This window comes from Elephas maximus, chromosome 19, assembly GCF_024166365.1.
Source record: "Elephas maximus indicus isolate mEleMax1 chromosome 19, mEleMax1 primary haplotype, whole genome shotgun sequence".
Taxonomy (NCBI): Eukaryota; Metazoa; Chordata; class Mammalia; order Proboscidea; family Elephantidae; genus Elephas; species Elephas maximus.
In genome coordinates this window covers 76,949,734-76,975,964 of record NC_064837.1, presented here as the reverse complement: position 1 = coordinate 76,975,964, position 26,231 = coordinate 76,949,734, and the positions used below count along the sequence as shown (strand labels likewise).

Sequence of the window (26,231 nt, the reverse complement as noted above, 5' to 3'; positions counted from 1 at the left end):
AACAAGAAGTATTCTCTTAATGAAAACTTCTGAGTTCCAGAGGCACCTGTCTATCCATCATATATTGAATGATGCTTGCTGATGTGACTTTATGGAGTACGGTGGATGACTTTGTCTGGACCTATCTGGGTTTCATTTGGGCTCTCTCCGTCACATGTCACTGTTGGCAGGTTATTTAACTTCTCTGAGCCTCGTTTGCATCTGTACAATGGAAATAAAACCTACCTAACACACTTTTTTTTTAATTGAACTTTAGATGAAGGTTTACAGAACAAACTAGCTTCTCATTAAATAATTAGTACACATATTGTTTTATGACACTGGTTAACAACTCCACAACATGTCAACACTCTCCTTTCTCGACCTTATGTACCCTGTTACCAGCTTTCCTGTCCCCTCCTGCCTTCTAGTCCCTGCCCCTGGGCTGGCGTGCCTCTTTAGTCTTGTTTTGTTTTATGGGCCTGTCTAATCTTTGGCTGAAGGGCGAACCTCAGAAGTGACTTCATTACTGAGCTAAAAGGGTGTCTGGGGGCCATGCTCTCGGGGTTTCTCCAGTCTCTGTCAGGCCAGTAAGTCTGGTCTTTTTTTGTGAGTTAGAATTTTGTTCTACATTTTTCTCTAGCTCTGTCTGGGACCCTTTATTGTGTACTGTGACCCCTGTCAGAGCAGTCAGTGGTGGGAGCCAAGCACCATCTCATTGTTCTGGACTCAGTCTAGTGGAGGCCATGGTATATGTGGTCCATTAGTCCTTGGGACTAATCTTGTATTTTTAGTTTTCTTCATTATTCCTTGCTCCCGAAGGGGTGAGACCAGTGGAGTATCTTAGATGGCTGTTCACAGGCTTTTAAGACCCCAAACGCTACTCACCAAAGTAGAATGTAGAACGTTTTCTCTATAACACACTTGTTATTAAGATGCAACATGAGCTAGGTGTAAAGAATGATGGTGTCTGGAACATAGTAAATAGTTAGTGGAAGGAGGAATGTGGTGGTTATTATTATCTGTCATCATCACACAGATCCTTTCCCCAGCAGACTTGCCCCCCGTGTAACTCCCATCTGAGTCAGCCTTCCAGCTAATGGAGCAATGGGAGCCTGAGGCTGGTTTGCTGTATTTATGTGACGGCTCTTACTGAGCCCTGACAACAGCTTCGCTCAACGCCCCGGAGGGGAGGAGAGTATTCCATGGAAGAAAGCTGGTCCTCCATTCCATTGCCAAGATAGTCTCCAATTTCTTCTTGCTGTTGTGAAATAGAGCAGGACTTATTTTAGCCAAAGTAAATACAACAACCAAAAATAAGAATAAAGATTGAGAGGTTTTAAAAAGAAACCAAGAATGAATGATGCATACAGACCAGGGAAATAGTGAAGAGAACGAACTATTTTTATAGAAGAGGAGAGATGTGATCTTTTAGGATCTTGAAAGCAAGTCATGTCTGAAAGCTTTTCATTTGCTCCCATATCTATTATTTTTTCAACTTAGCTAATACCATTGTTTTGAATCTTAGTCTTGGTTAAAACGATTATTACTGCTTAGAATCCAAGCTCCTTAAAGCAAGGGTATGTGGAAGGAAAGCCAAGATAAACTGGGCTTGCTGCAAGTTGGCCATTATTTCAGTGAATTATTTCAGAAACGCATTCAGCTTTTATGTGAATGCAGAGCTTGGGTAGGCGTGATAAAACCCTTACCAACAAGTTCCCAGAAAGCTTCTCCTCATCAGCAGATCATCACAATCGGTTATGAAGAATGAGAGCAATGTGGTCCTCACTTGGTCCCCATGTCTTCGAGGCTGTCCGTGCAGCAAGCGCTCACCTGTGTGGGTCCAACCAGAAGCCCCAGGAGAGGGTCCAGCAGGGCTTCCTACATGTGGAGAAAGACCCAGTGACTGTGTCATTTCAGGTCTTAGTTCAGATTTCAGCCAACACTGGTTTTATTTTTTTCAGGTTTCTAGTGCAGTTTGTGTATGTTATTGCTCTGGGTGGTCCAAATGGTTAATGCGCTCGGCTGCTAACTGAAAGGTTGGAGGATCAAATCCATCCAGAGGCACCTCAGAAGAAAGGTCTGGCAATCTACTTGTGAAAAATCAGCCTTTGGAAACCCTGTGGGGCACAGTTCTACTCTGACACACATGGGGTCGCCATGAGTTGGAATCAACTCAACTGGTTAGTTTTTACCTGATACCCAAGACTTGGAAATGGTACAGCTCGCATGGAGCAGCAGAGGCAGGGGCCTGGAGGCAGTGCTCGTGGTACCGGCTCTGTAGTTCCCATCTCCTATTGGCTGGAGGAGCTGCCGTTGCTATCGCCGAAGGCCCAGGCTTCAAACTCCATTTGATTGTAATTTTCCACCTTTCCATTCTTTCACACATACCCAGCCCAGTCTTCACTCACCTTTTCCCTATATCATTGGCTCTTTCTCGTGGGCATTGTCTGAGGTCCCAGCAGAGCACGGGAAATACAGAGGGAAGCTCCTGTCTCCCAGCCTCCGTCAGCATTGCCCACACCTGTCTTCCCCCTCTCGGTGAGTCCCACTCTAGAACGCCCTTCTCCCATCACTTCCTCCTGCCCTCGCCACACTGCCGGCTGGTGCTGGGGGGAGTTGTCCTGGAGAGTCACACACTCCAGAGGCACCCCACCCTGCCCTGGGCCTCGGCACTGCCCACCTTTTGCTGACTTGCCGTAGAGGCTGCTTCATACATGTTCCAGAGTCAGATAAAGGTCACACGTCTCCTGAGCACTTGGGCCTTGGGTGCTGGGAGAACAGTCAGGGGGACTCAGTCACACTCTCCAGATTGGCCTGGACCTTGTCCCTGTCTGCTTTCCATTCTGCTCAGCACCTGGCACACTTCTGGAATTCCTTAGAGGATAGGGTCCCTTGTTCTGAGCCTGGCATCTGATCAGCTTCGTCCTGTGCTAAGTGCTGGGACATGGCACTAGTAGACACATCCCAAACCAAAAAAACCCACTGCTGTCAGGTCAATTTGACTCATGGTGACTCCAAGTGTCACGGAGTGGAGCTGCACCATAGGGTTTTCTTGGCTATAATCTTTACAGATGCAGATTGCCAAGCCTTTCTTCCATGGCACTGCTGGGTACATTTTAACTGCCAACCTCTTGATTTCCTGTCATACCTGCCCTCCAGGGACTTGCATGACTGGATGGACACAGACAAGCAGATCTGGGTGGAACAGGGAGCCAGGAGCATGTGCGCTGGAGGAGAAGGAGGGCTGGCAAGGCTTCTTCCAGGAAGTGATGTCTAAGCCGAGCCCTGCAGAATGAGCTGGTCAGGTAGAAGGGCAGAGAGGTATGTTCCCTGCAGAGGCAGGTGTGAACATCAGAGACCGAAGAGAAGATGGTCACGGGGAGGAGGCTGGAGGGGGTCAGTAAGGACAGATTGTACAGGACCTCGTCAGCAGTGTGGAGGAGTTTGGAGGTTGTCGAGAGGGCAGATTTAAGCAGGCAGTGACCTCACTGGGTTTGCACGAAGGACTGATCAAAGATGCGGTGAGTCCCATGTGAAACTGTTCACCACAGATTAGCAAGGAAACACAAGTAAGCCTGTGCGGACCTTGGTTACTGGCTAATCAGCCCAGCTGGCGGGGCTTCCTCACTCCACGTGCACAGTCTTCACTGCACACACTCTTCATGGCTGTAGAAGCTCTGCGTTACTAAAGTGTACCTTCCACTAAAAAAAAAAGATCAGATCTCCTTTGTTCTTTATGATTCTCTCCACTCAAGACAGCCTTCCTTGGTGGCCCGGTCAGGAGTGAAATGCTGGGCTGGCTGGACATCGAGACTGACATAGCACGCACAGGTTGTCAGTCACAATTGGTGGCTATAAATAGCATTTGCCAAATTGATGCAGCAGTGTGCCAACAACAGGGTAATCAGCCAGTCCCCTGATTAGGAACGAGGTCCATTCCTAAGTCTGTCTTTAAGTGAAATTTCAAGTAACTCAAAACAGGTATGGTTCATACTAACCACAGTTTGTGAAAAGTTTGTTTTGTTGTTGTTAGGTGCCATCCAGCTGGTTCCAGCTCATAGCAACCTTATGTACGACAGAACGAAACACTGCCCGGTCCCGCACCATCCTCCTAACTGTTGCTGTGCTTGAGCCCATTATTGTAGCCACTGTGTCAGTCCATCTTGTTGAGGGCCGTCCTCTTTTTTGCTGACCCACTACTTTACCAAACATGATGTACTTTTCCAGGGACTGGTCCCTCCTGATAACTTGTCCAGAGTATGTGAGACAAAGTCTCTCCATCCTTGCTCCTGTGGAGCATTCTGGTTGTACTTCTTCCAAGACAGATTTGTTCGTTCTTCTGTCAGTCTATGGTATATTCAATATTCTTTGCCAGCACCATAAATCAAAGGCATCAATTCTTCTTTGATCTTCCTTATTCATTGTCCAGTTTTTGCATGCATATGAGGCAGTTGAAAATACCATGGCTAGGGGCAGATGCACCTTCGTCCTCAAAGTGACATCTTTGCTTTTTAATGCTTTAAAGAGGTCCTTTGTAGCAGATTTGCCAAATGCAATACTTCTTTTGATTTCTTGACTGCTGTTTCCGTGGGTGGATTGATTGTGGATCCAAGTAAAATGAAATCCTTGACAACTCCAATCTTTTCTCCACTTATCATGATATCGCTTATTGGTCCAGTTGTGAGGATTTTTGTTTTCTTTATGTTGAGGTGTAATCTGTATTGAAGGCTGTAGTCTTTGGTTTTCATCAGTAAGTGCTTCAAGTCTCCTCTGCTTTCAGGAAGCAAGGTTGTGTCATCTGCATATCACAGGCTGTTAATGAGTCTTTTTTCTCCATGTAGTCCAGCTTCTCAGACTTTTTGCTCAGCCTACAGATTGAATAAGTATGGTGAAAGGATACAACCCTGACACACACCTTTCCTAATTTTAAAGCACTCGGTGTCCTCTTGTTTTGTTTGAGCGACTGCCTACATAGTTTGTTATGATCCACACAGTCTAAGGCATTTGCATAGTCAATGAAATACAGGTAAACATCTTTCTGGTATTCTCTGCTTTCAGCCAAGATCCATCTGACATCAGCAATTATACCCCTTGTCCCATGTCCTGAATCTGGCCTGGATCTATGGAAGGTCCCTGTCGATGTACTTTGGTAACCACTTCTGAATTATCTTTAGTAAAATTTTACTTGCATATGATATTAATGATATTGTTTAATAATTTCCACATTCTTTTGAATCACCTTTCTTTGGGATGGGCACAAATATGGATCTCTTCCAGTCTCTTGGCCAGGTGGCTGTCTTCCAAATTTCTTGGCATAGATGAGTGAGTGCTTCCAGCATTCCATCCATTTGTCAAAACATCTCAATTGTTATTCCATTAATTCCTGGAGCCTTGTTTTTTGCCAATACCTTCAGTACAGCTTGGACTTCTTCCTTCAGTATCATCAGTTCTTGATAATATGTCTGTCATCTCCCAAAATGGCCAAATGTTGACCAGTTCTTTTTGGTACAGCGACTATGTGTATTCCTTCCATCTTCTTTTGATGTTTTCTATGTTGTTCAATGTTTTGCCCATAGAATCCTCAAATATTGCAACTTGAGGCTTGAATATCTTCTTTAGTTCTTTCAGCTTGAGAAATGTCGGGTGTTTTCTTCCATTTTATTTTTCTTCCTCCAGGACTCTGTGTTTGTCATTATTATACTTTGTTTTCTTGAGCGGCCTTTTGAAATCTTCTGTTCAGCTCTTTTACTTCATCAGTTCTTCCATTAGCTTTAGCTACTCTTCAATCAAGAGCAAGTTTCAGAGTCTCTTCTGAAATCCATTTTGGTCTTTTCTTTCTTTCCTGCCATTTTAATGACTTTTGCATTCTTCAAGTATGATATCGTTGATGTCATCCCGCAACTCGTCTAGTCTTTGAGCATTAGTGTTCAGTGAGTCAAATTTATTCTTGATATGGTCTCTAAATTCAGGCAGGATATACCCAAGGTCATACTTTGGACTTGTAGTTTTCTTCAGCTTCAACTTGAACTTGCATACGACCAATTGATGGTCTGTTCTGCAGTCAGTCTCTGGCCTTGTTCTGACTGATAATATTGAGCTTCTCCATCATCTCTTTCCTCAGCTGTAGTCAGTCTGATTTCTGTGTATTCCATCTGGTGAGGTCCACATGTATAGTCACCATTTATGTTGCTGAAAAAAGGTATTTGCAATGAGTAGATTTTTGGTCTTGCAAAATTCTGTCACGCGATCTGCAGCATCATTTTTATCACTAAGGCCATATTTTCCAATTACTAATCCTTCTTTGTCTCCAGCCTTCACATTCCAATCACTAGTAATTATCAATGCATCTTAATTGCATGTTTGATTAATTTCAGACTACAGAAATTGGCAAAAATCTTCAATTTCTTCATCTTTGGCATTAGTGGTTGGTGTGTAAATTTGAATAGTAGTTGTATTAACTGGTCTTCCTTGTAGGCATATGGATATTATCCTATAACTGACAACATTGTACTTCAGAATAGTTCTTGAATTTTTTTTTTTTTTAAATGATGAATATGGTGCCATTCCTCTTCAATTTGTCATTCCTGGCATAGTAGACGGTAAGACTGTCCAATTCAAAATGGCCAGTACCGGTCCATTTCAGCTCATTAATGCCTAGGATATTGATCTTTATGAGTTTCATTTCATTTTTGAGGACTTCTAATTTTCCTTGATTCATACTTCATACATTCCACTTTCCAATTACTAACAGACATTTGCAGAGGTTTCTTCTGATATTGAATCATGCCACATCAAAAGATGAAGGTTCCGAAAACTTTAGTCCATCCACGTCATTAAGGCTAACTCCACTCTGAGGAGGCAGCCCTTCCCCAGTCATCTTTTGAGTGCCTTCCTACCTGAGGGGCTCATCTTCTGGCACTATACCAATGTTCTGCTGCTATTCATAAAGTTTTCACTGGCCAATTTTTTTTAGAAGTAGACTGCCAGGTCCTCCTTCCTAGTCTGTTTTAGTCTGGAAGCTCTGCTGAAACCTGTCCACCATGGGTGACGCTGCCGCTATTTGAAATGCCAGTAGCATAGCTTCCAGCATCACAACAGCACACAAACCACCACAGTACAACAAACTGACAGTCAAGTGGTGGAATGTTTGTCATAGTATATAGTATATGGTGTACCTTTCTATGCATAAAAAACATTAAAGAAGCACTTCCAGATACATTAAAACATCTTTAACATAATAATACAATAATAATAACAATGTTTTGATGTGTATCGCAAAGTAGCGCTGGTTTGTTATTAGGAACCATTGTGTGTACCCTGAATTTATGATATAATAGGCTTTACAGGAGTTTGTAACTACTGATTGTATGGAAGTCAATCAGATGTTCACGACCTGGAGACTGCCTGTGTAGAAAACCTAGCACATTTTCCAAAAAAACTTTCCCTGGCTCTGTCAAATGATTGAAGATTCCGGTAGATACAAGCAAGAATAGAAAAAGTAGGCGTGGCTTTTGCCCTGGAGGTGTTTATCGTCTGGTTGGCATGACAACAATACTGACATCAAACACTATAAAAATAATTACAAAGCTATTATCAGTAGGTGGAAATGATTATTGTAGACATTAGGCCTTATGGGCAAGTAAAGAGGAATGCTGGGGGCAGTTCTGCTCCGTCCTATATGGTCACTATGAATGGGAATTGATTCCATGGTAACAGGTAAAAAGGAATTCTAGAAGAGCAGGCGGTAAACCTAGGGATTGGCTGAGAGGGAAGGAAAGGCATTCCGAGGCAGAGAGACGGGCATGAATTTCCAGTAACAATGAGCTATTCTTTCACTTAGCCTTAGCCTGGAAGCTCTGCTGAAACCTGCCCAGCCTCACAGCAACACACAAGCCTCCACTTCCCCCTCAGGGGTAATGACACCTCTCTGTCCACAAGTGGGAACTTAGTAAGGTTTTAAAAAGATTCTCCACACATTACAAAATGTTGAGAAGTGTTGCTACTAAGAAAAAGAATGATCATCGTTGGAGAATTCGGGACAATTGTTTTAGAAAGGAGTCCAAATGGTGCTTGTAATCTATGCACAGACACAAGAGGCTTTCAGGTACTCATAAGGGTCTCATTTGCCCTGGCTGACACTGTCTAAGGGCCCAGACACGAAAACGAAAACCAGAGCCTCTCTCTCTGTGCAGATTGCGGAAGGAATGGCGTATATTGAGAGGAAGAACTACATCCACCGAGACCTGCGAGCAGCCAATGTCCTGGTGTCGGAGTCCCTGATGTGTAAAATCGCCGACTTCGGCCTCGCACGCGTCATTGAGGACAACGAGTACACTGCACGGGAAGGTATGGCCAGCCACCACTCTTAGGCTCTTTGCTGTTTAGCTTTATCTGCTTTTAACAAAGAACTGACAACATTCATCATAAGAAACTTACTTGGCACAATATTAAACATGTACTATATTGATCTGTTTATCATACTATTCTAATAGTTTTTCAAAATTACTCAGTTGATTAACTCTACATGATGCTTTTATAAAGTTTAGAAATGCTGACGTCTGTATTTCAATTAACCAAAGCCAAAAAACATTAACTGGGCAAGATCTCGCTTATTCGTTTAACGTTATATGTTAAAACTTCTCACGCAAATGATGAAGTACCCTTTCCTTGACTATAGAGAAGATATTTGTAATGTTAATTCTGTATTCAATGTTAAATCTAGCCTGTTCTTCCAATTGCCAATTAAAACATGGAAATTATCACACACACACAGAAGTAAATATAATGCTACCAAAATACACTCCCATGCTTTCTTACATTCAGTATTGTGTGTGTGACCCAAACATGCACAAAGAAACAAGAATCCCATGCAGGCACAGTGCCACTCAGTCACCTGAACAGGGATCTGTGGCCACACCCTGGCCCAGCCACCCTGGCCTCTCCTGTTGGTAGGATCTGAGGGTTTTGATGGTCTCACCCACCACAGAGTCACGAGGCAACATCTTTGCAATGCTTCCCCTCTTCCGAAAGAATGAAATAGTTTCTTGACATTTCTAGAAATTGTTAACAAGGAATAGTTTTCTTTTAATTGTTGCATGGCTTATTTCTGGTGCCTTTTGGAAGATGTTGGCATAATTTACAGAGGTAACAAACATTCAGTGTTACAATTTGTGGGAATTTCTCTGCTTCTGTCATGTTTGAAGTTGATTCTCTTCCTATCTCAAGCCTGTGCTCTCTTGAGTGGGTTTTGTTTTGTTTTCGCCTTAAATGGTTTTTATAGCTGTATCTCTGGGCTTAAGGAGCCCTGGTGGTGCAGTGGTTAAGTGCTTGGCTGCTAACCAAAAGGTCAGCAGTTCGAACCCACCAGCTGCTCAGCAGGAGAAAGATGTGACAGTCTGCTTCTGTAAAGATTACAGCCTTGGAAACCCTATGGGGCAGTTCTGTTCTGTCCTGTAGGGTTGCTATGAGTCAGAATCCACTCGACAGCAGTGGGTTTGTTTTGGTTCTCTGGGCTTAATAATTATCACAGCAGAAAGGCAGGTGACGGATAGTTTGAGGAAAAGGAGTTACATAAGATAGCTCTCGACCATTTACAGTGTATTTACATTTACCCTATTCCAAGTTCTCCTCACATATTAGCTCATGTGTCTCTACAATACCCCTATTGACAGATATTATTACTATTATTTGCACCTTATAGATGAGGAAACTGAAAGGTTAAGCAGCTTTCCAAGGTCACACAGTAAGTAGCAGAACAAGAGTTCAAACTAGGGAAGTCTAGCCTCAGAGTACATAATCTAAAATTTATCCCACTGAAGTGTCCTTTTAGAGAAGCTCATTTGTGCCTATTTTTGTTAGTTGCTGTTGAGCTGATTTCGACTCTTGGTGACATCATTGACTAGTTCTGTTGAATCTGACAAGTCTAGAGTGCTCACCCAGGGGTCCCTGGTGGTGGGCAAGCTGTTAACATGCTTGGCTGCTAACTGAAAGGTTGGAGGTTCAAGCCCACCCAGAGACACCTCAGGAGACAGGCCTGGAGATAGATCTACTTCTGAAAATCAGCCTCTGAAAACCCTGTGGAGCACAGTTCTACTCTGATATACATGGGGTGGCCACGAGTCAAACTTAACTCGGCGGCACCTGGTAGTGTCTCACCACAAGTATTTTCAAGAGAAAGTGTGGTGTCGTGCAGAGAGCCAAGTGTCCTTCAGCCCCACCAGCTCCTCCTGAGAAGACTAGTTTCATCGCTAACTCATTCGAGGCAGATTATCATTCTACCCAATACCTAAAAGTTTAGTACTGTTTTTCCCTACCAAATGAAAGAACAGGACATTAGTTTCTAAAGTTTGAAGCAGCATCTGAGATTCCTATTAGTACAGGCTTAAAATATTTATCCACAAAATATATAAACGTTAAAAATATATTTATATTCCATATGGACACAGCATGTGTTCACTAGAGAAAGTTTGAATGCTAAAGAATATGCATTAGAAACTGGTGTTCAGGGGCAAATGTACAAGCTGAGAATAAATTTATGTTCTGCCTCATGTTCTTTTGGGCTTAAAATTGCCTAGTTATATCTTTGCGAGGAGACCCAGGAAACTTTGCTTCTTAAGAAGGCAACACCAAAATGGGAAACAGAGGAGGGAGGTGAACATTTTTAGAAGAACATTTTGTGCCATCTCTTTTTAGTACTATGTGTATGTGTTACCTATCCAAAATAAATGTTTGTTTGTTTTTTAAAGAAAGTGTGAGGGTCACAGGTTACACATGTGTAACTTTTTGTTGAAGCTCAGATGCCAGTAAGAACCCTTTATCTTCTTCTTTAGGTGCTAAGTTCCCTATTAAGTGGACAGCTCCAGAAGCCATCAACTTTGGGTGCTTCACCATTAAGTCTGATGTGTGGTCCTTTGGAATTCTCCTGTATGAAATTGTCACCTATGGGAAAATTCCCTACCCAGGTACCATTTACTGTTTCCATTCGAGTGGCATACATGAGAAAACAAGTTCAATTGCATGAAGGCATAAAAAATAACTCCATCTTTTCAACAGATAAGATTAAGCCCTTTGTACTAGAGCTTGATATTAGCTGTTCTTTAGTGGAAATTGTTCTAAAATATGCTTATGTACTTCTCTGCACCTTATTTTACTGAGTGGATATTCTTTTTCTTCAGAAATTAATTCAACAACTTCTTTAATGCTTTGACTGTGCCTGGCACTGTCTTAGTATTGAGGATACTGGGGCGAATTCACCACAGGTGTTTCTCTTAGGAAGTGCACCTGATGGCGGAAGAAGCAGACGGATGACCGAGAATTTGTAATAGGTTTTCAGTTGGTTTTGAAACAGAAGCTTGTATAAAATGCTGTGGAGTTTCTACCTCTTCCTGAAATAACTGCCTCTGATTTTATCAGTAAAAGAGCTTTCAGAACTTTGCCATCGGGATATCAGCAACTTGATCATTTCGTGTTTCCGGACCCAGCCCAATTTTGCCCACCTCTCCTTATTGCCAGGGTTTGTGCTGGCATGTTTAGGAAGAGGGTTTTTTTCTCAAAGACTTCATATCCTCATTAATCTTTGGCTTTTAACAAAATCCATGGGTAAGATGAATTTCAAATGAAGTCTTTAATATTTAAAGCATTCCCTCATTCAAAAAGCTGTTTGCAGTAAGGTGGTTCTAGCCTGAGTTGTGTGTGTGTAGAGGGGACTCGGCTTGTTGGTGGTGGTGACTTCCCCCTCCCCTGCACCTCTTCTGCTTCCCCGCCCGCCGGGGTAGAGGGTGATGCTGACAGAGGGGCTCATCATACTGCAGGGGAGCAAAAACATAGGGACCACATGAAAGACAACCTTCACAGCTTGCGGACTTGGTCCCATCACTCCGAGGAGAGAAGGCATCCCGGGCCCAAATCCTAGACAAAGCCACAGAGTCCACCCAGTGTCCGTGAAGGAAAAGCCCCACACACCAGCAAGATCCCGACGACCTCGAGCAGCAGCATGCCCCTCGGGCGCAGCAAGTCCGTGCACTGCAGAGGGCGGGCTGGGTGCCCCTCCTCAGACAACGGCTCGCCCACCAGCGCCAGGGGCAGCACAGTCTCCGCCTTCCGTGGGGCGTGGACTCCAGCTCAGAGCCGAGAGCCCCAGAGCACCAGGACACTCCAAACTCCCGCGGGCGGCCAGCTAAGCCCAGCGGGCAGGCCAGCAGTGAAAACTGCCCCCTCCGTCACCTCCTCGTTTCAGTTCATCGTTAGAACCCTCAGAACCGTTTAAGACACTCTTTATTTTTTTTTAATTTTTATTTTTACGTACAAGCTCTTAGACAACAGCTCTCTGTTCTCTGTTTCCACTACTTTGTGTTTTGGTTTTTTTTTTACATTTTCCTTCAGGGATTCCCTGTCCCCACGAGGAATTTTTAAACCAAAACACCTCAGCCTGACAGCTTTTTCTGTGAATGACAGACGGCCGGCTGGACGTCTGAGCACATGGTGTCCTAAAAGCCCCCACTCAGTTCCCCCGGCCCTGCCGGGCGGCACGGCCTGGAGGACCCTTCCTTCCCTCACAAGCCTCTAGCCCTGTCCGCCCTCCCCTCTGCCTGGTGGACTGGGAGTTTGTGAACGGCTCTACATTAAGAAGACCGTTGGTTTGGAATATCAGAATTATTCCTACCCCCCTTTTTAAGGATTTTTTTTCCTAAAAAGCTAGTTATCACTCCTATTGGAAGACCAGATCCTTGAACAAGTTGGTGGTATAAAAGGGAAGTGGGGACGGATTTGCACAGCAGAGTCTTTGGCAGGGTTCACTGCTGGTTTTCCCGCAGCTCTGCTAAGCCTGTGTGGCAGCCCTGCGGGTGCATCGCCCTCCATGATGTCCCTGGGAGAAAGGAGTCTTGAGGCATCAGCCACCAGGGAGTTGGTAGGGGGTAGTTTTTGGAGGGTAAGACAGGGAGGGGGAGGATTGGGTGAGGGTAGAGGTTTCCTTGCGAGGGCCAGTGGTGTTGTTTTGATATTTATTTCCTGATACTGAAATTTGAGTCTCAGTGAATTGTCCCTATTTCTGATGATGTCGGTATTGCAAAACGACAGATTAATGAAGTAACGATCACATCTTCCTTTCTTTCCTGGTGCACATCTAAGAAATAGAGCCAGCTGATTTTGTATGTAAATACCAAGAGCGATTTACCTGGCACTAAACCCACCCTTGCCCCCCGCGTTCCCGGCATGTGCTGGCTTCTAGTGTATATACACTGTAATCTCAGTCCGTGTTTGATTCCATTCCGTGGAAATAAAAAGTATGTTGTACACACTGTGGAAGAAATATCTTACAAGTTAAGGCTTCCCCCTTTACTATAAGTCTATAAATAAAAACTTATTTTATTCTTTAAAAAAAATGCTCTTTGAGCATGCCGGGCCCTCTCTGGGCACAGGGACACCGCAGTCTCTAAGCCCCTGCCCTCAGGACCTAGGATTCTAGGAGGGAGAGATGGACGGTGACCACATAGACATTCCGTGGACGGTGCCTTGGAGAGTCCATGAAGCAGTTTAGGGATGACGTGTGCTCGTGGGAGGGAGAGGGTTGCTGTTTTTGCACACAGTGACCTGGGTTCTAGGCTCAGCAGCGTGGAAGAGTGAGCCTGGGCCTGCCGGGGGTGAGTGTCTTCACAGAGGATACCACAGCTCGCTCCAGGCAAGGGCAGGAACCGGCGTGGTTTGGGACTCGATGAGTGTTTGTTGAATGAATGAATGACTCACCTAGTTGTTTAGTCTCTAGACAGTGCCTATGCTATGGGTGAGAAGGTAGGGGCTGAGCGTGATGAGGAGGCCAGAGCGTTGAGCGGGGAGTGAATTGGGTAGAGCCTTTTTGGCCATTTTACTCTGGATGACGTGGAAGCAGACTGCCACGTTTTTCTTCCACAGAGTGACTGGTGGATTTGAACCACCGATCTTTCAATTGGTGGCCGAGCACCTCACCACTGTACCACCAGGGCTATCTCACAAGAGGCTACCTAATAAGGTAAACTGTAACCGAATACGGGGATGTCATTCAGTATGTATGATGTGCTCCACAGTAATGTACAGATGAAGCCCCAGGGCTTGAAGAAGATGACTTGTTTGCCCAGAACCACACACCACTACCCCCTGGCAGAGTTGCTTCAGAACCAGGGCCAAATTAAGGCATGTGACAGCCCTAAAGACTGATAACCTGTGGTGCGCCTCCTCTGCCAGGAGGTAGTGGTACGTGGTTCTGGGCAAACAAGTCACCTTCTTCAAGCCCATCGGGCCTCATCTGAACCTGAGTGTGCAGCACAACGTAAGTATTGAACAACATCGCCTGTTAGGTTACAGTTTACTTTATCAGGTATCAGGTTAACGTGTGTGTGTGTTAGCGCTCCATGATGTAACTTATTTTTAAAGGAGACTATAATATTAGCAATGGAATGCAAAGGCAGCGTATGCCATTTTAGCAGAATGAGATGAACTGGATTATGAAATTTTTAGTGGACGTGGAATATAAAGATTTTTACTACATGCCACATTTTCTACAAAAAGAATATTCCACATATTCATTTAAATGAGTCAGTGAACTTAGTTGTTTCAACAATTAATGTAAAATTCTGTTGGTCTCCCAGAAAAGATCGACTTTCACCACTTTTGCTTTAAACAGTTCGTACTTCAATTTCGAGGCTTGTTTCATAATAAATGCTGTAATTATAAATAAACAAATGAAAAGATGTCATAAAAGGAAATTTAATGATCAGAAAACAAATATTACAACTAATTACTATATTTTTTCTTAGATCTTTCAGCTCTAACATTATAATTAAAAACATTTCTTTCTATTTTTTACTGTTACAAATTCTTCAATGATTTCATCACTATTAAGCTACTGAACAATATCTACTTCCATACATAATAAGGATAATGAATCAAATCTTTCTTGAATCATTGTTGTACACTGAGGGTTTTTGAGCCTCTTTAGAGTCTTTAGGGATGAAAATGATCATTCTTCTGTTGTGCAGTTTGTGATCATTAAAGTTAGGGATATGTGTAAAGCAGTTTCAACACTGGGAAATACGCATTGTATTTTATCTTCTGTTACGGAATTATACGTGCCTAAACCCGATGCCAAACCCAAGGCTGTTGAGTCAATTCCGACTCTTAGCGACCTATGGGATAGAGTAGAACTGCCAAGGAGCACCTGGTGGATTTGAACTGCCGACCTTTTGGTTAGCAGCCGTAGCTCTTAACCACTATGCCACCAGGATTTCCCATACATGCCTATGTGAGCAAAGTTTGTCTTTCTTAAATCTGTTAACTTAGTTCTCATGTAAGAATGAAATCGTCTCACTTCCCCATAAAGGTTTGTATTTAAGTCATCGGGATAAGCCTGCACTAATTTCTTACATGCCTTCGTGCATTCTTCATCAGGTATATCCACACTGTTAAAGAAGGAAAATCTATTTGAAAGAATTTGACCCATTTTCTCCCATCTTTTCATGCAAGATTCGAGTTTGTCAATGATGGTATAGTATGTGAATCCGCAAAATCGATCTCTGGCACTCAGTGATAGTCCTGGAGTACTTCTTTCATTTAATTGTTTCTTTCTAATGCTTCTGTGACAGTGAACTGCTTGATAACCAGTATTCGGCAGTATTTGTTTTGTTCTGTTTTCAAATTTTTCAGAATCTTCTCTTAAATCATGTAAATACCCTGTTAATGACTGGTAGAGATCTGTGCACATCTTTAAATTTCCTTCTGAATCTTGAAGAGCATGACTTGTTCAATGAAAATGCAGTGATACGTTATCCCACATAACCAGCGTAAATACATATACTAGTGTTTGCATTTTGTGGGCAATGTTTTCAGCTTTTGTTTTGGTATTTTTTGTGTTTGGTCTTCAGCAGTATTTTCTAAGGCGTCTAGAATCTGAGTGAACAATTCCAGGATTGCACTCGTTGCTACAGCATGTGCCTCCCAATGTGTATTAGAAAGACATTTTAAAACTTGAGTATTGCCAAAATATGTTTAAAGAACTGCCCATCAGTGAGTAGAGGTAGTAAAAAATATGTAGAGTAATTGAACAGTAGAAAAAAATCAGCTGCTTCCGGACAGCAATCTAGGGTGCTGTGTCCTACACGATAAAGTGAACGCACACCACGTGGTATGAAAACGGCATGTTCACTGTGTTTTAAATTTTCCGTTGCTGCCTTTATAGCACCCTGACATACTGGCAGCACGGTCACAGGACTGGCGTCTGCACTTAGAAAAATCAGTTTTGCAAACTTTACATAGTGAAGTTCTTGATTTGCAGTTTCTTCACCAGCGTGACTTTTTAAGCTGGTAAATGTGATAAGTCACTCGGCAGGTTTTCCATCTCTTGGAGATACAGAAGATACATATTTTAAAACAATACTTAGCCGATCTGTTTCAAAAAGATCAGGAGTGGAATCTATAGACAAACTGAAATATCAAGCTATACTTATTTCACTGTGTTTTATCGACTACGCTAAGGCATTTGGCTGTGAGTCATAACAAATTATGGATAATATTGCAGAGAATGGGAGTTCCAGAACACTTAATTGTGCTCGTGAGGAATCTGTACATGGATCAAGCGGCAGTCATTCGAACAAAAGAAGGGGATACTGCATGATTTAAAGTCAGGAAAGGTGTGCATCAGAGCTGTATCCTTTCACCATACTTATACAGTCTGCATGCTGAGCAAATGATCCGAGAAGCTGGACTACATGAAGAAGAACAGGGCATCAGGATTGGAGGAAGACTCATTAACAACCTGCGTTATGCAGATGACACAACCTTGCTTGCTGACAGTGAAGAGGACTTGAAGCACGTACTGATAAGGATCAAAGACCACAGCCTTCAGTATGGACTGCACCTCAACATAAAACAAAAATCCTCACAACTGGACCAGTAAGCAACATCATCATAAACGGAGAAAAGATCGAGGTTGTCAAGAATTTCATTTTACTTGGATCTACAATCAACACCCATGGAAGCAGCAGTCGAGAAATCAAAAGATGCATTGCATTGGGGGAATCAGCTGCAAAAGACCTCTTGTAAGTTTTGAAAAGCAAAGATGTCACCTTGAGGACTAAGGTGCGCCTGACCCAACCCGTGATGTCTTCAGTTGCCTTATATGCATTCGAAAGCTGGGCAATTAATAAGGAAGACCAAAGAATTGATGCCTTTGAATTGTGGTGTTGGTGAAGAGTATTGAATATACCATGGACTGCCAAAGGAATGAACAAGTCTTTCTTGGAAGAAGTACAATCAGAATGCTCCTTAGAAGTAAGAATGGCGAGACTATGTCTCACATACTTGGTATGTGTTATCAGGAGGGATCAATCCCTGGAGAAAGATATCATGCTTGGTAAAGTAGAGGGTCAGCAAAAAAGAGAAAGTCCCCCAATAAGATGGATTGACACAATGGCTGCAACAATGGGCTCAAGCATAGCAACAATTTTGAGGATGTCACAGGACCAGGCGGTGTTTCATGCTGTTGTGCATAGGATCGATATGAGTCAGAACTGATTTGACTGCACCTAACAACAGCAACTTATTTCACTGAAAATAATTGATCAAACTTTATCATTTACTAAGTTTATTAAATGCCTTTGAATTGTGGCGTTGTGGTGTTCACGAAGAATATTGAATATACCATGGACTGCCAGAATAATGAATAAATCTGTCTTGGAATAAGTACACTCAGAACGCTCCTTAGAAGCAAGGATGGTGAGACTGCGTCTTACATACTTTGGACATGTTGTCAGGAGGGATCAGTCTCTGGAGAAGAACATCATGCTTGGCAAAGTATAGGGTCAGCGGAAAAGAGGAAGACCCTCAAGGAGGTGGATTGACACAGTGGCTGCAACAGTGGACTCAAGCATAACAATGATCGTAAGGATGTCGCAGGGCCGGGCAGTGTTTCGTTCTGTTGTGCATAGGGTCGCTATGATTCAGAGCCAACTCAATGGCAGCTAACAACAACAAGTTTATTAAGTCTTTATTAATTTGCCCCCACATTAATAGTTGTCTTAGACATATACAATGGGTTGCCCTTTCCTGTGTTACCACATTTTGAGATGTGACCTGCTAAAAATGTATCAAACTGAGCAACAAGTTGAAGTAAACCCAAAAAATTTCCATTTTGGGAAGACACATGCACTTCATTTCTTCCTTGAAAAGATAGTCCATATTCAGGAATTGTTATAATGACAGCAACACAATGTATTGGAAAACAACTTTCCAATACTGATGTTCTTTACTACTTTGTTTCTAGTTCATGAGTTAAGCTAAAGCTATGTCTTTGGTTTAAGTACGACAACATACAATCTCTGTGAATTGAACTGTTTGCATGTTTATCAGTCATATTTGTGTTGCACCAATCCATGCAGAGCAAATTGAGAATTAAATGATTTAGGACTGAATAGTTTGCAAACAAAACAATATACAGAGCTGACTGATGGAGAATACAATAGCCACTCCTGCTTATAATTTTCACCATTAGCCTTGCACACTAGAAATATATTCTGGCTACAAAACCTTGTCTGTTTACCATCCGGAAATTTTCAACATGAATTTTCAAATGATCTACTGTGATGTTGACAGTCGCTTGGCCCCCTTTCAATCCAATAATTTACATCATTAGAAGAAAAATTATCCCACAAAGCAGGAGCTGTATTTTTGTTATTTGTGGGGTCTGCAGATGCAACAGTTTCAGATTCTAAAATAGTTTCACTTTCTACACCATTAGTATTTTTTTTACTACAGCAAGAAATGGATGCAGAATTTGGAAATTCTGTTGTATTTGTATTGCTATTTGTAATTTTAGCACTAGTGGTACCAGTACAACGATTTGCACTCATTAAACTTGAGTGTTCAGCAGAAGTCTCTTCTGATTCATTACATTTTAAAAAGGAAGTTAATTTTGAAATTGTCTTCAGGAACTCAAAATCTTTTCCTTTTTCTCTTCTGCAAGCTTTAGTTTTTTGCACTCCACTTAGTTGTTGCCATTTCATTTTACCTGGGTATAAAATTGTGTCACTTCTTAAATTTGGTTCTACTGTAGCAAATAAATTGAATAATTGAAAATACATAAAATTTATAAAATAAAATTTACATTTAAATTTGGACAACACAAAAATTTATATTTAAAAATGAAGAGATGCTCATGATCATTAGCCATATACCAAAAAACAACCAAAAAAAAAACCTCTTGCTGTTAAGTGGAGAGATGAAAACTAAAACTACAATGAGATACCATCTCAACACGACATCAATGGCACTAATCAAAAAACAGAAAACAACAAATACCGATGAGGTTGTGGCGAAACTGGAACTCTTATGCACTGTTGGTGGGCAAGTAAAATGGTACAACCCCTATGGAAAACGATATGGCACTTCCTTAAAAAACTAGAAATAAAAATATATGACTCAGCAGTCCCACTCCTAGGTATATACCCTAGAGAAATAAGAGCCGTCACACGAATAGGCACATGCACATCTGTGTTCATTGCAGCATTGTTCACAATAGCAAAAAAGATTGGAAACAACCTAATTGCACATCAACAGATAAATGGATAAACTGCACACAGTGGAATACTAAGCTATGCTAAAGAACAAAGAATCTGTGAAACATCTCACATGAATGAATTTGGAAGACATTACGTTGAGTAAAATAAGCCAATCCCAAAAGGACAAAGATTGTATGGAACTGCTATTATATAAATTTAAAACAACAACAACAACAAGAAAAGGCTCAAGCACAGGAAAAAAAATTCTTTGATGGTAACCAGGGAAGGGAAGGGGAGAGAGGGTAATTTGCTAAATAGAAGACATGTGGTAATATTGCTGAAGGGAAAGACAATACACTATATGGGGAAAGTCGGCACAACATAACAAAGGTAAAGGAAGACACTGAAAAGAGCAAGAACAAAGGGCAACTACCAAACTAAAAAAAAAAACCAAACCCATTGCTGTCAAGTCCATTCCAACCCTATAGGACAGAGCAGAACTGCCCCGTAGAGTTTCCAAGAAGCGCCAGCTGGATTTGAACTGCCAGCCTTTTGGTTAGCAGCCATAGCTCTTAACCACTGCACCACCAGGGCAACTACAATAATTACTATAACATAGACAATCCTGCAACAATACTATTAACAGTGATTTACAAAGGGATGCATAGGTAGATAGGTATGTTAAAGAGGTATGGGAGGATGTAAGGAAGTGCACCTACCTGCAGATATAGGTTAGGTTGTGGATACCTCTACATACATATTTATAGATATTGCATGTACTGATATAGGCAATAGAACACACAAGGGACACAGTCATGGAAACTTCTTCTGCACAACAAAACACCTCCCAAGATGGAGATTTTAGGCTTGATGGCTGAGGATCGTAGACTCGAGAGACATCTACGTCAGTTGGCATAACATAGTGCATAAAAACAATGTTCTACATTCTACTTTGCTGAATAGCGTCTGGGGTCTTAAAAGCTTGTGAGTGGCCATCTAAGATACAACTAGTGATCTCTTCCCATCTGGAGTAAAGGACAGTGAAGAAAACCAGGGACTCAAGGGAGCAGTTAGTCCAAAGGACTAACAGATTGCATGCATCATAGCCTACACAACCCCAAGACCAGAAGAACTGGATGTTTCCTGGCTGCCAGTACCGATGGCTCAGACCAGGATAACAATAAAGGGTCCCGGACAGAGCTGGATAAAAATATAGAAAAATCAAATTAATAAAAGATCAAACTTTTCGGCCTGATAAGAGACTGGAGGAACCCCTGAGACTACGGCCTTAAGATGCCCCTCTGACTTGGAACTGCAGCCATTCCCAGATACCATCTTTCAGTCAAGCAATAGAGAGGACTATAAAATTAACAGTAATACCTGAAAAGAACATGCTCCATAGAACAAACAATTACACAAGACTAAAAGGCCAACATTTGCCCAAAAGTAAAGATGAGAAGACAGGAAAGGATAGGAAATCAAGACAAAAGGAAACGAGGAACCCAGGGTGGAATTGGGGAGAGTTTTGACACTGTGGGGATTGCAACCAATGTCCTGGAACACTTTGTGTACAATTTGTTGAATGGGTAGCTAATTTGTCTTGTAAACTTCAATGAAAAGCAGTAAAATTTTTAAAAAATAATAACCCGTATATATGAATGTTACTGTTTAAATGATAACCCATACATACAAAAAAAAATCAGTTTGGAACATGTAATTTGGTTCTTCAGATCTGAAATGGTCAAAAGAAATAGTACTTCCAAGGCAGTCAGAAATAATTTATTTGTCATATGATGTTTGTTGGTGGGCCCTTTGCAAGATCTCCAGAAGTGTTTTTCATCTTGAAATACTACTTAAAAACTTGCACACTTGTCTTAGTCATCTAGTGCTGCCGTAAGAGAAATACCACAAGTTAATGGTTTTAACAAAGAGAAGTTTATTTTATCACAGTCTAGTAGGCTTCAAGTCCAAATTTAGGGCATCAGCTCCAGAGGAAGTCTTCTCTGTCGGCTCTCGACAAAGGTCCTTGTCATCAATTTTCCCTTGGACTAGGAGCTTCTCAGCGCAGAAACCTTGGGTTCAAAGGACACACTCTGCTCCAGGGGCTGCTTTCTTGGAGGTATGAGGTCCCCAACTCTGTTTACTTCCCTTTCTTTTTATCTCTTGACAGATAAAAGATGGTACAAGCTACACGCCAGGGAAGCTCCCTGTACATTGGATCAGGGATGTGACCTGAGTAAGGGTGTTATATCTCACCCTGATCCTCTTTAACAATATAATCTTGCCTCATTAACCACAGACAGAGATTAGGATTCATAATAAAAAAACAAACAAACCTGTTGCCATCGAGTAGATCCCTACAGGGTCTCTATGAGTTGGATTTATAATACATAGAAAAATTACATCAATCACAAAATGGAGGACGTTGACACAATACTAGGAATCATAGATTAACCAAGTTGACATATATTTTGGGGGGACACAATTCAATCCATGGTAGCACTCACTTTCCGTCCTTTGATGCTGCGTCTTCCCAGTTTGCTGGACTGCTGCTGGTATCCCATGGGGGCAAAAGTGATTGCAAAGATCGTGATACAAATACAAGGGTATGTGCAATCTGAAGAGGCATTTTGGTTCACTTTGCGCAGGACCAGATACTTCAGAAGCCACGTGATTATGGTGCTACTGGTGCGTTCTTCTGTGGTCAGTGAGAACTGAACGTGAGGTTATACCCGATCGGTCCAAAATGAACAGGAAAATATGACTGTTATATTTATAAAAAAAAAAACTTATAAATATAGTATTGATAGCATATGAAATGGTATCAGTTTTATTTAGTGCCCTGCTAGTTCCCTTCTACTGTGGCACTTGCTCTTCCTTGTGTCCAGTCTGCTTGGCATCTATGGGTCTTTGCTTTGAATGACTGGTGCCCCTGTTTTGTTGATGCCCTAACCACGTGCTTACCTTGCTTGTTGGGTAATCCATCCATGTTCAGAACCCAGAGCATCTCCCAGGACTTTCACATACCCACTGTGCTCAGTGCCAAGGATCTGAAAATATTTTTGGTGAAAATCATAAAAATATGAAAGATCACAAAAAAGACAATAGAGCCAAGCAGAAATCCTTGACTGGTCTGCTGCCCAATTAGCTTGCCCTTTGTGAGGAACTGAGGGGTGTGAGATGTCTTTGGGAGTTCTGGGGTGGCGAGATTTAGCAGTCACAGGGTTGTACTTTGTGAGAGCCTGTAGGATTGCTGTGAGTTGGAATTGACTTGACAGCAATGGGTTTGGTTTTTTGGTTTTATAGTATTAGGAGAGCCCTGGTGGTGCAGTGGTTAAGAGCTCGGCTGTTAACCAAAAGGTCAGCAGTTCGAATCCACCAGGCACTCCTTGGAAACCCTATGTGGCAGTCCTGCTCTGTCTTACAGGATCACTAAGAGTTAGAATTCACTCGATGGCAATGGATTTGGTTTTGGGGAGGTTTTTATAGCATTAGGAAATATAAACACAATCATGCAAGCCTTGTTTACTTAAATATCAGAGGACTTGATTCACAGACAGCATAGAAATTGATAACATTGCCAAAATATTCCATTTCCCACCATCGTCATGAAACTGTCTGTGGGAGACACACCTCTGGTAATTCAGTTATCTGATAATATTTTCTTTAAATACCTGGTAAAATACTGTGTATGCTGTTAAGCTTTTAAAAAGAAAAGTGATTTATAAAGTCCTATGCCTAATTTTTCAAAATAAAAAGGGAAGAAAGAAAAAATAAAAAGTCACGTAAAAAAGAACACATGTGTTTGAGGAGGGAAAAGACTAGAAAGTGTAATATACGAAAATGTTGTTACCCCTGGGTAATGAGAGAATAGGTTATTTCAATTTAAAAATGTTTTGTGGCAAAATATATATAACATAAAATTTGCCGTTTTAACCATTCAGCGACATTAATTATATTTACAATGTCGTGTAACCATCACCACTGTCCATTTTTAAAACTTTTTCATTACCTGCAACAGAAGCTCTGTACCCATTAAGCAATAACTCCTTTATCCAGTTGCTAAAAAAATTCATTGCCGTCGAGTCGATTTCGAGTCATAGCGACCCTATAGGACAGGGTAGAACTGCCCCATAGGGTTCCCCAGGAGCAGCTGGTGAATTCGAACAACCCACCCTTTGGTTAGCAGTCAAACGCTTAACCACTGCACCACCAGGGGCCCCCTAGTATCCTCTAATCTACTTTCTATCTCTATGCACTTGCCTGTTCTTGATATTTCATATAAGTGGAATCATATACTGTTTGTCCTTTTGTGGCTGACTTACTTCAATCGGCATGATGCTTTCAAGGTTCATCCATACTGTAACATGTATCAGGACTTCATTTCCCTTTATGGCTGAGTACTATTTTGTTGTATGTATGTACCACATTTTATTTATCCAGGTCATCTGTTGATAGGCATTTAGGTTGTTTCCACCTTTTGACTATTGTGAATAGTGCTGCAGTGAACACTGGTGTACATGTATCTGTTTGTGTTCCTGCTTTTAACTCTTCTGGATATATAGTTAAGCGTGAAATTTCTGGGTTGTATGGCAGTTCTTTGGTTAACTTTTTGAAGAACTGTCCAACAGTTTTCCACTGCTGCTGAACTATTTCACATTCCCACCAGCAGTGAATGAGGGTTCCAGTTTCTCCACATCCTCACCGGTACTTGTTATCTTCCATTTGTGTATTTGTTTGTTTTTATCATAGCCATCCTAGTGGGGGTGAAGTGGTATCGCATTGTGGTTTTGATTTGCATTTCTCTGATGACTAATAATGCTGCGCATGTGTTTATTGGCCATTTGTGTATCTTCTTCAGTGAAATGTCTACTCAAGTTCTTTGCCTGTTTTTTGATTGGTTGTTTGTCCTTCTGTTGTTGAGTTGTGGGAGTTCTTTGCATATTCTGTCAAGGGTGATGGTACAGCCATAGGACTGATTGTCAGCACCCTCATGGGTCAGCACCCTCAAGGGCTCAGCATCCTCAGGTCTTTTCTTTGGGGCCATTTAGTTTCTTCAGAAGAGAATGTTCTTGCCTCACCGCCCCCCCCCCCTTTAGGGTGCTTGTAACCCCAATGTTGAGCCTTCCTGGGCTTTGTCAGGTGAAATACCTTCCTGATTGCTGTGGTCCCTCTGTTGTGGGCACTTTGGCTTTCCCCTCCTCCTCTCTGCCAGGATCACTTCTCCCTCGGATTTCTTTATTTATAACTAATGGTCCCGGCTGACAGGTGTCTCTTAGTTTCATGAACGACAGTTTAAGTTTCTGTTTCATGTTCTGTTTTTTTGTTTTGTTTTGTTCTGTTTTAATTTGGGAAGTGATTTACAGAGAAAAACAGGAGGCAAAAAAAAAAACTCTTTCCTTCACTATTTTAAAATCAAAATGATAATTATCCCTATATGAAGTTTATAAAGAAAAAAGGGGTCTCTGTGGTTGTGGGATTGGTTTTGCTTTGCTCTTATAAAGAGAAGGGAAGTCTTTGAAAATGACAAGGCTTTCTGAGGCATTGTCTTAGGCTGAGTTCTCTAGAGAAGTAAAACCAGTGAAGTGTATAGAGAGAGATTTATATCAAGGAAATGGCTCATGCATTTGTGGAGGCTGGAAAGTCCCAAGACCATGGGTCAGGCTAGAGACTGGCTGACACACCTGCAGAGGCTGACGAACCCAAGACTGGCAGGTAAGCTGGCAGGCCGCTGGCTCACAGGCTGTGGAGGCTGACAGATCCCAAGATCAGCAGATAAGCTGTTAGCTCAAGTCCCAAGAGCCCGAGGTCAGATGAACAGGAGCCAGCTGCAGGATCCAGAGCCCACTAGCTTTGCCAGGAAGTCCATATATATTGGATGCAGGCTGTAAAAACAGCATGAGGGTGGCATCTGATCTCCTTTACCTTCACAAGGGAAAAGGAGAGCCAAGATCGACAGCCCAAGGTGGACTCCCATGAGGTGGAGGTCAGACATGCCTCCTCTGTCCACCATCTTTACCAATTCTGAAACCAACTGACCCCCTATGGCATTCTCTATTTCTCTGCTAGGTTGATAATTCATTGCAATGGCCACACAGAACTCGCAGACAATAGTCACTGTTATGGGATTTATTAGGGAAGTAACAGGTTACAATTCAGGCTCAGGAGCACTCAGGGTACAGTTCTTCCATCAGGACAGCCTCTGCCCAGCTGTGCCACAGGCATGCCTCTCTCTGTCCCCTCGGCCTTTGCCCTGCTCAGGCAAGTGTCACAAAGCTGTTTTAGCCCCTGCCAAAAAGTTTCCAGATGCATCCTGCTCTGCCAGTAGGCCTCGGCCCAAAGGCACTCAGCTTTCTCGCTCCATGGACCAAGAAGCCCACTGCAGGGGCTCCTGCTGGTCTCTCCTGCCCCCATTTCTCTCTCTCTCTGTCTGTCTCGGTCTCCTGGTTCTAGGAGCTTTCAGCACAGGAATCCCAGGTCCAAAACACATGCTGCCTCTTCTTCCTTGGTAGTGGCGGGATCATCTCCTTCCCACCTCTGGGATAGCTGGGGTTGCAAATCTGACCAGTCCCCTTGGTGGGCCACAATTACCCTATTTGCACAGTCCCAATCACTTGGATAGGACTTACAAGACCCCAGCAAGAAAGGCCACACAAAATTGATCCATCCCACTGCACAGGCCACACCCCCAAGGAAACTTCCTTTGAACTGATTGGTTGCTCATAG

General features: G+C 42.4%; 1 protein-coding gene across 5 annotated transcripts in view; it reads left to right on the top strand.

Annotated features, from left to right (window-relative positions):
* The window catches only part of LYN (LYN proto-oncogene, Src family tyrosine kinase), a 176,365-nt gene that overhangs the window by 145,655 nt on the left and 4,479 nt on the right, over positions 1 to 26,231 (top strand). For all 5 annotated transcript variants that reach the window (XM_049860090.1, XM_049860085.1, XM_049860088.1 and 2 more), the window contains exons 11-12: positions 8,175 to 8,328; positions 10,812 to 10,943. In XM_049860090.1, coding sequence (XP_049716047.1) covers positions 8,175 to 8,328; positions 10,812 to 10,943 — 286 coding nt within the window. The remainder of the gene's footprint in view (positions 1 to 8,174; positions 8,329 to 10,811; positions 10,944 to 26,231) is intronic.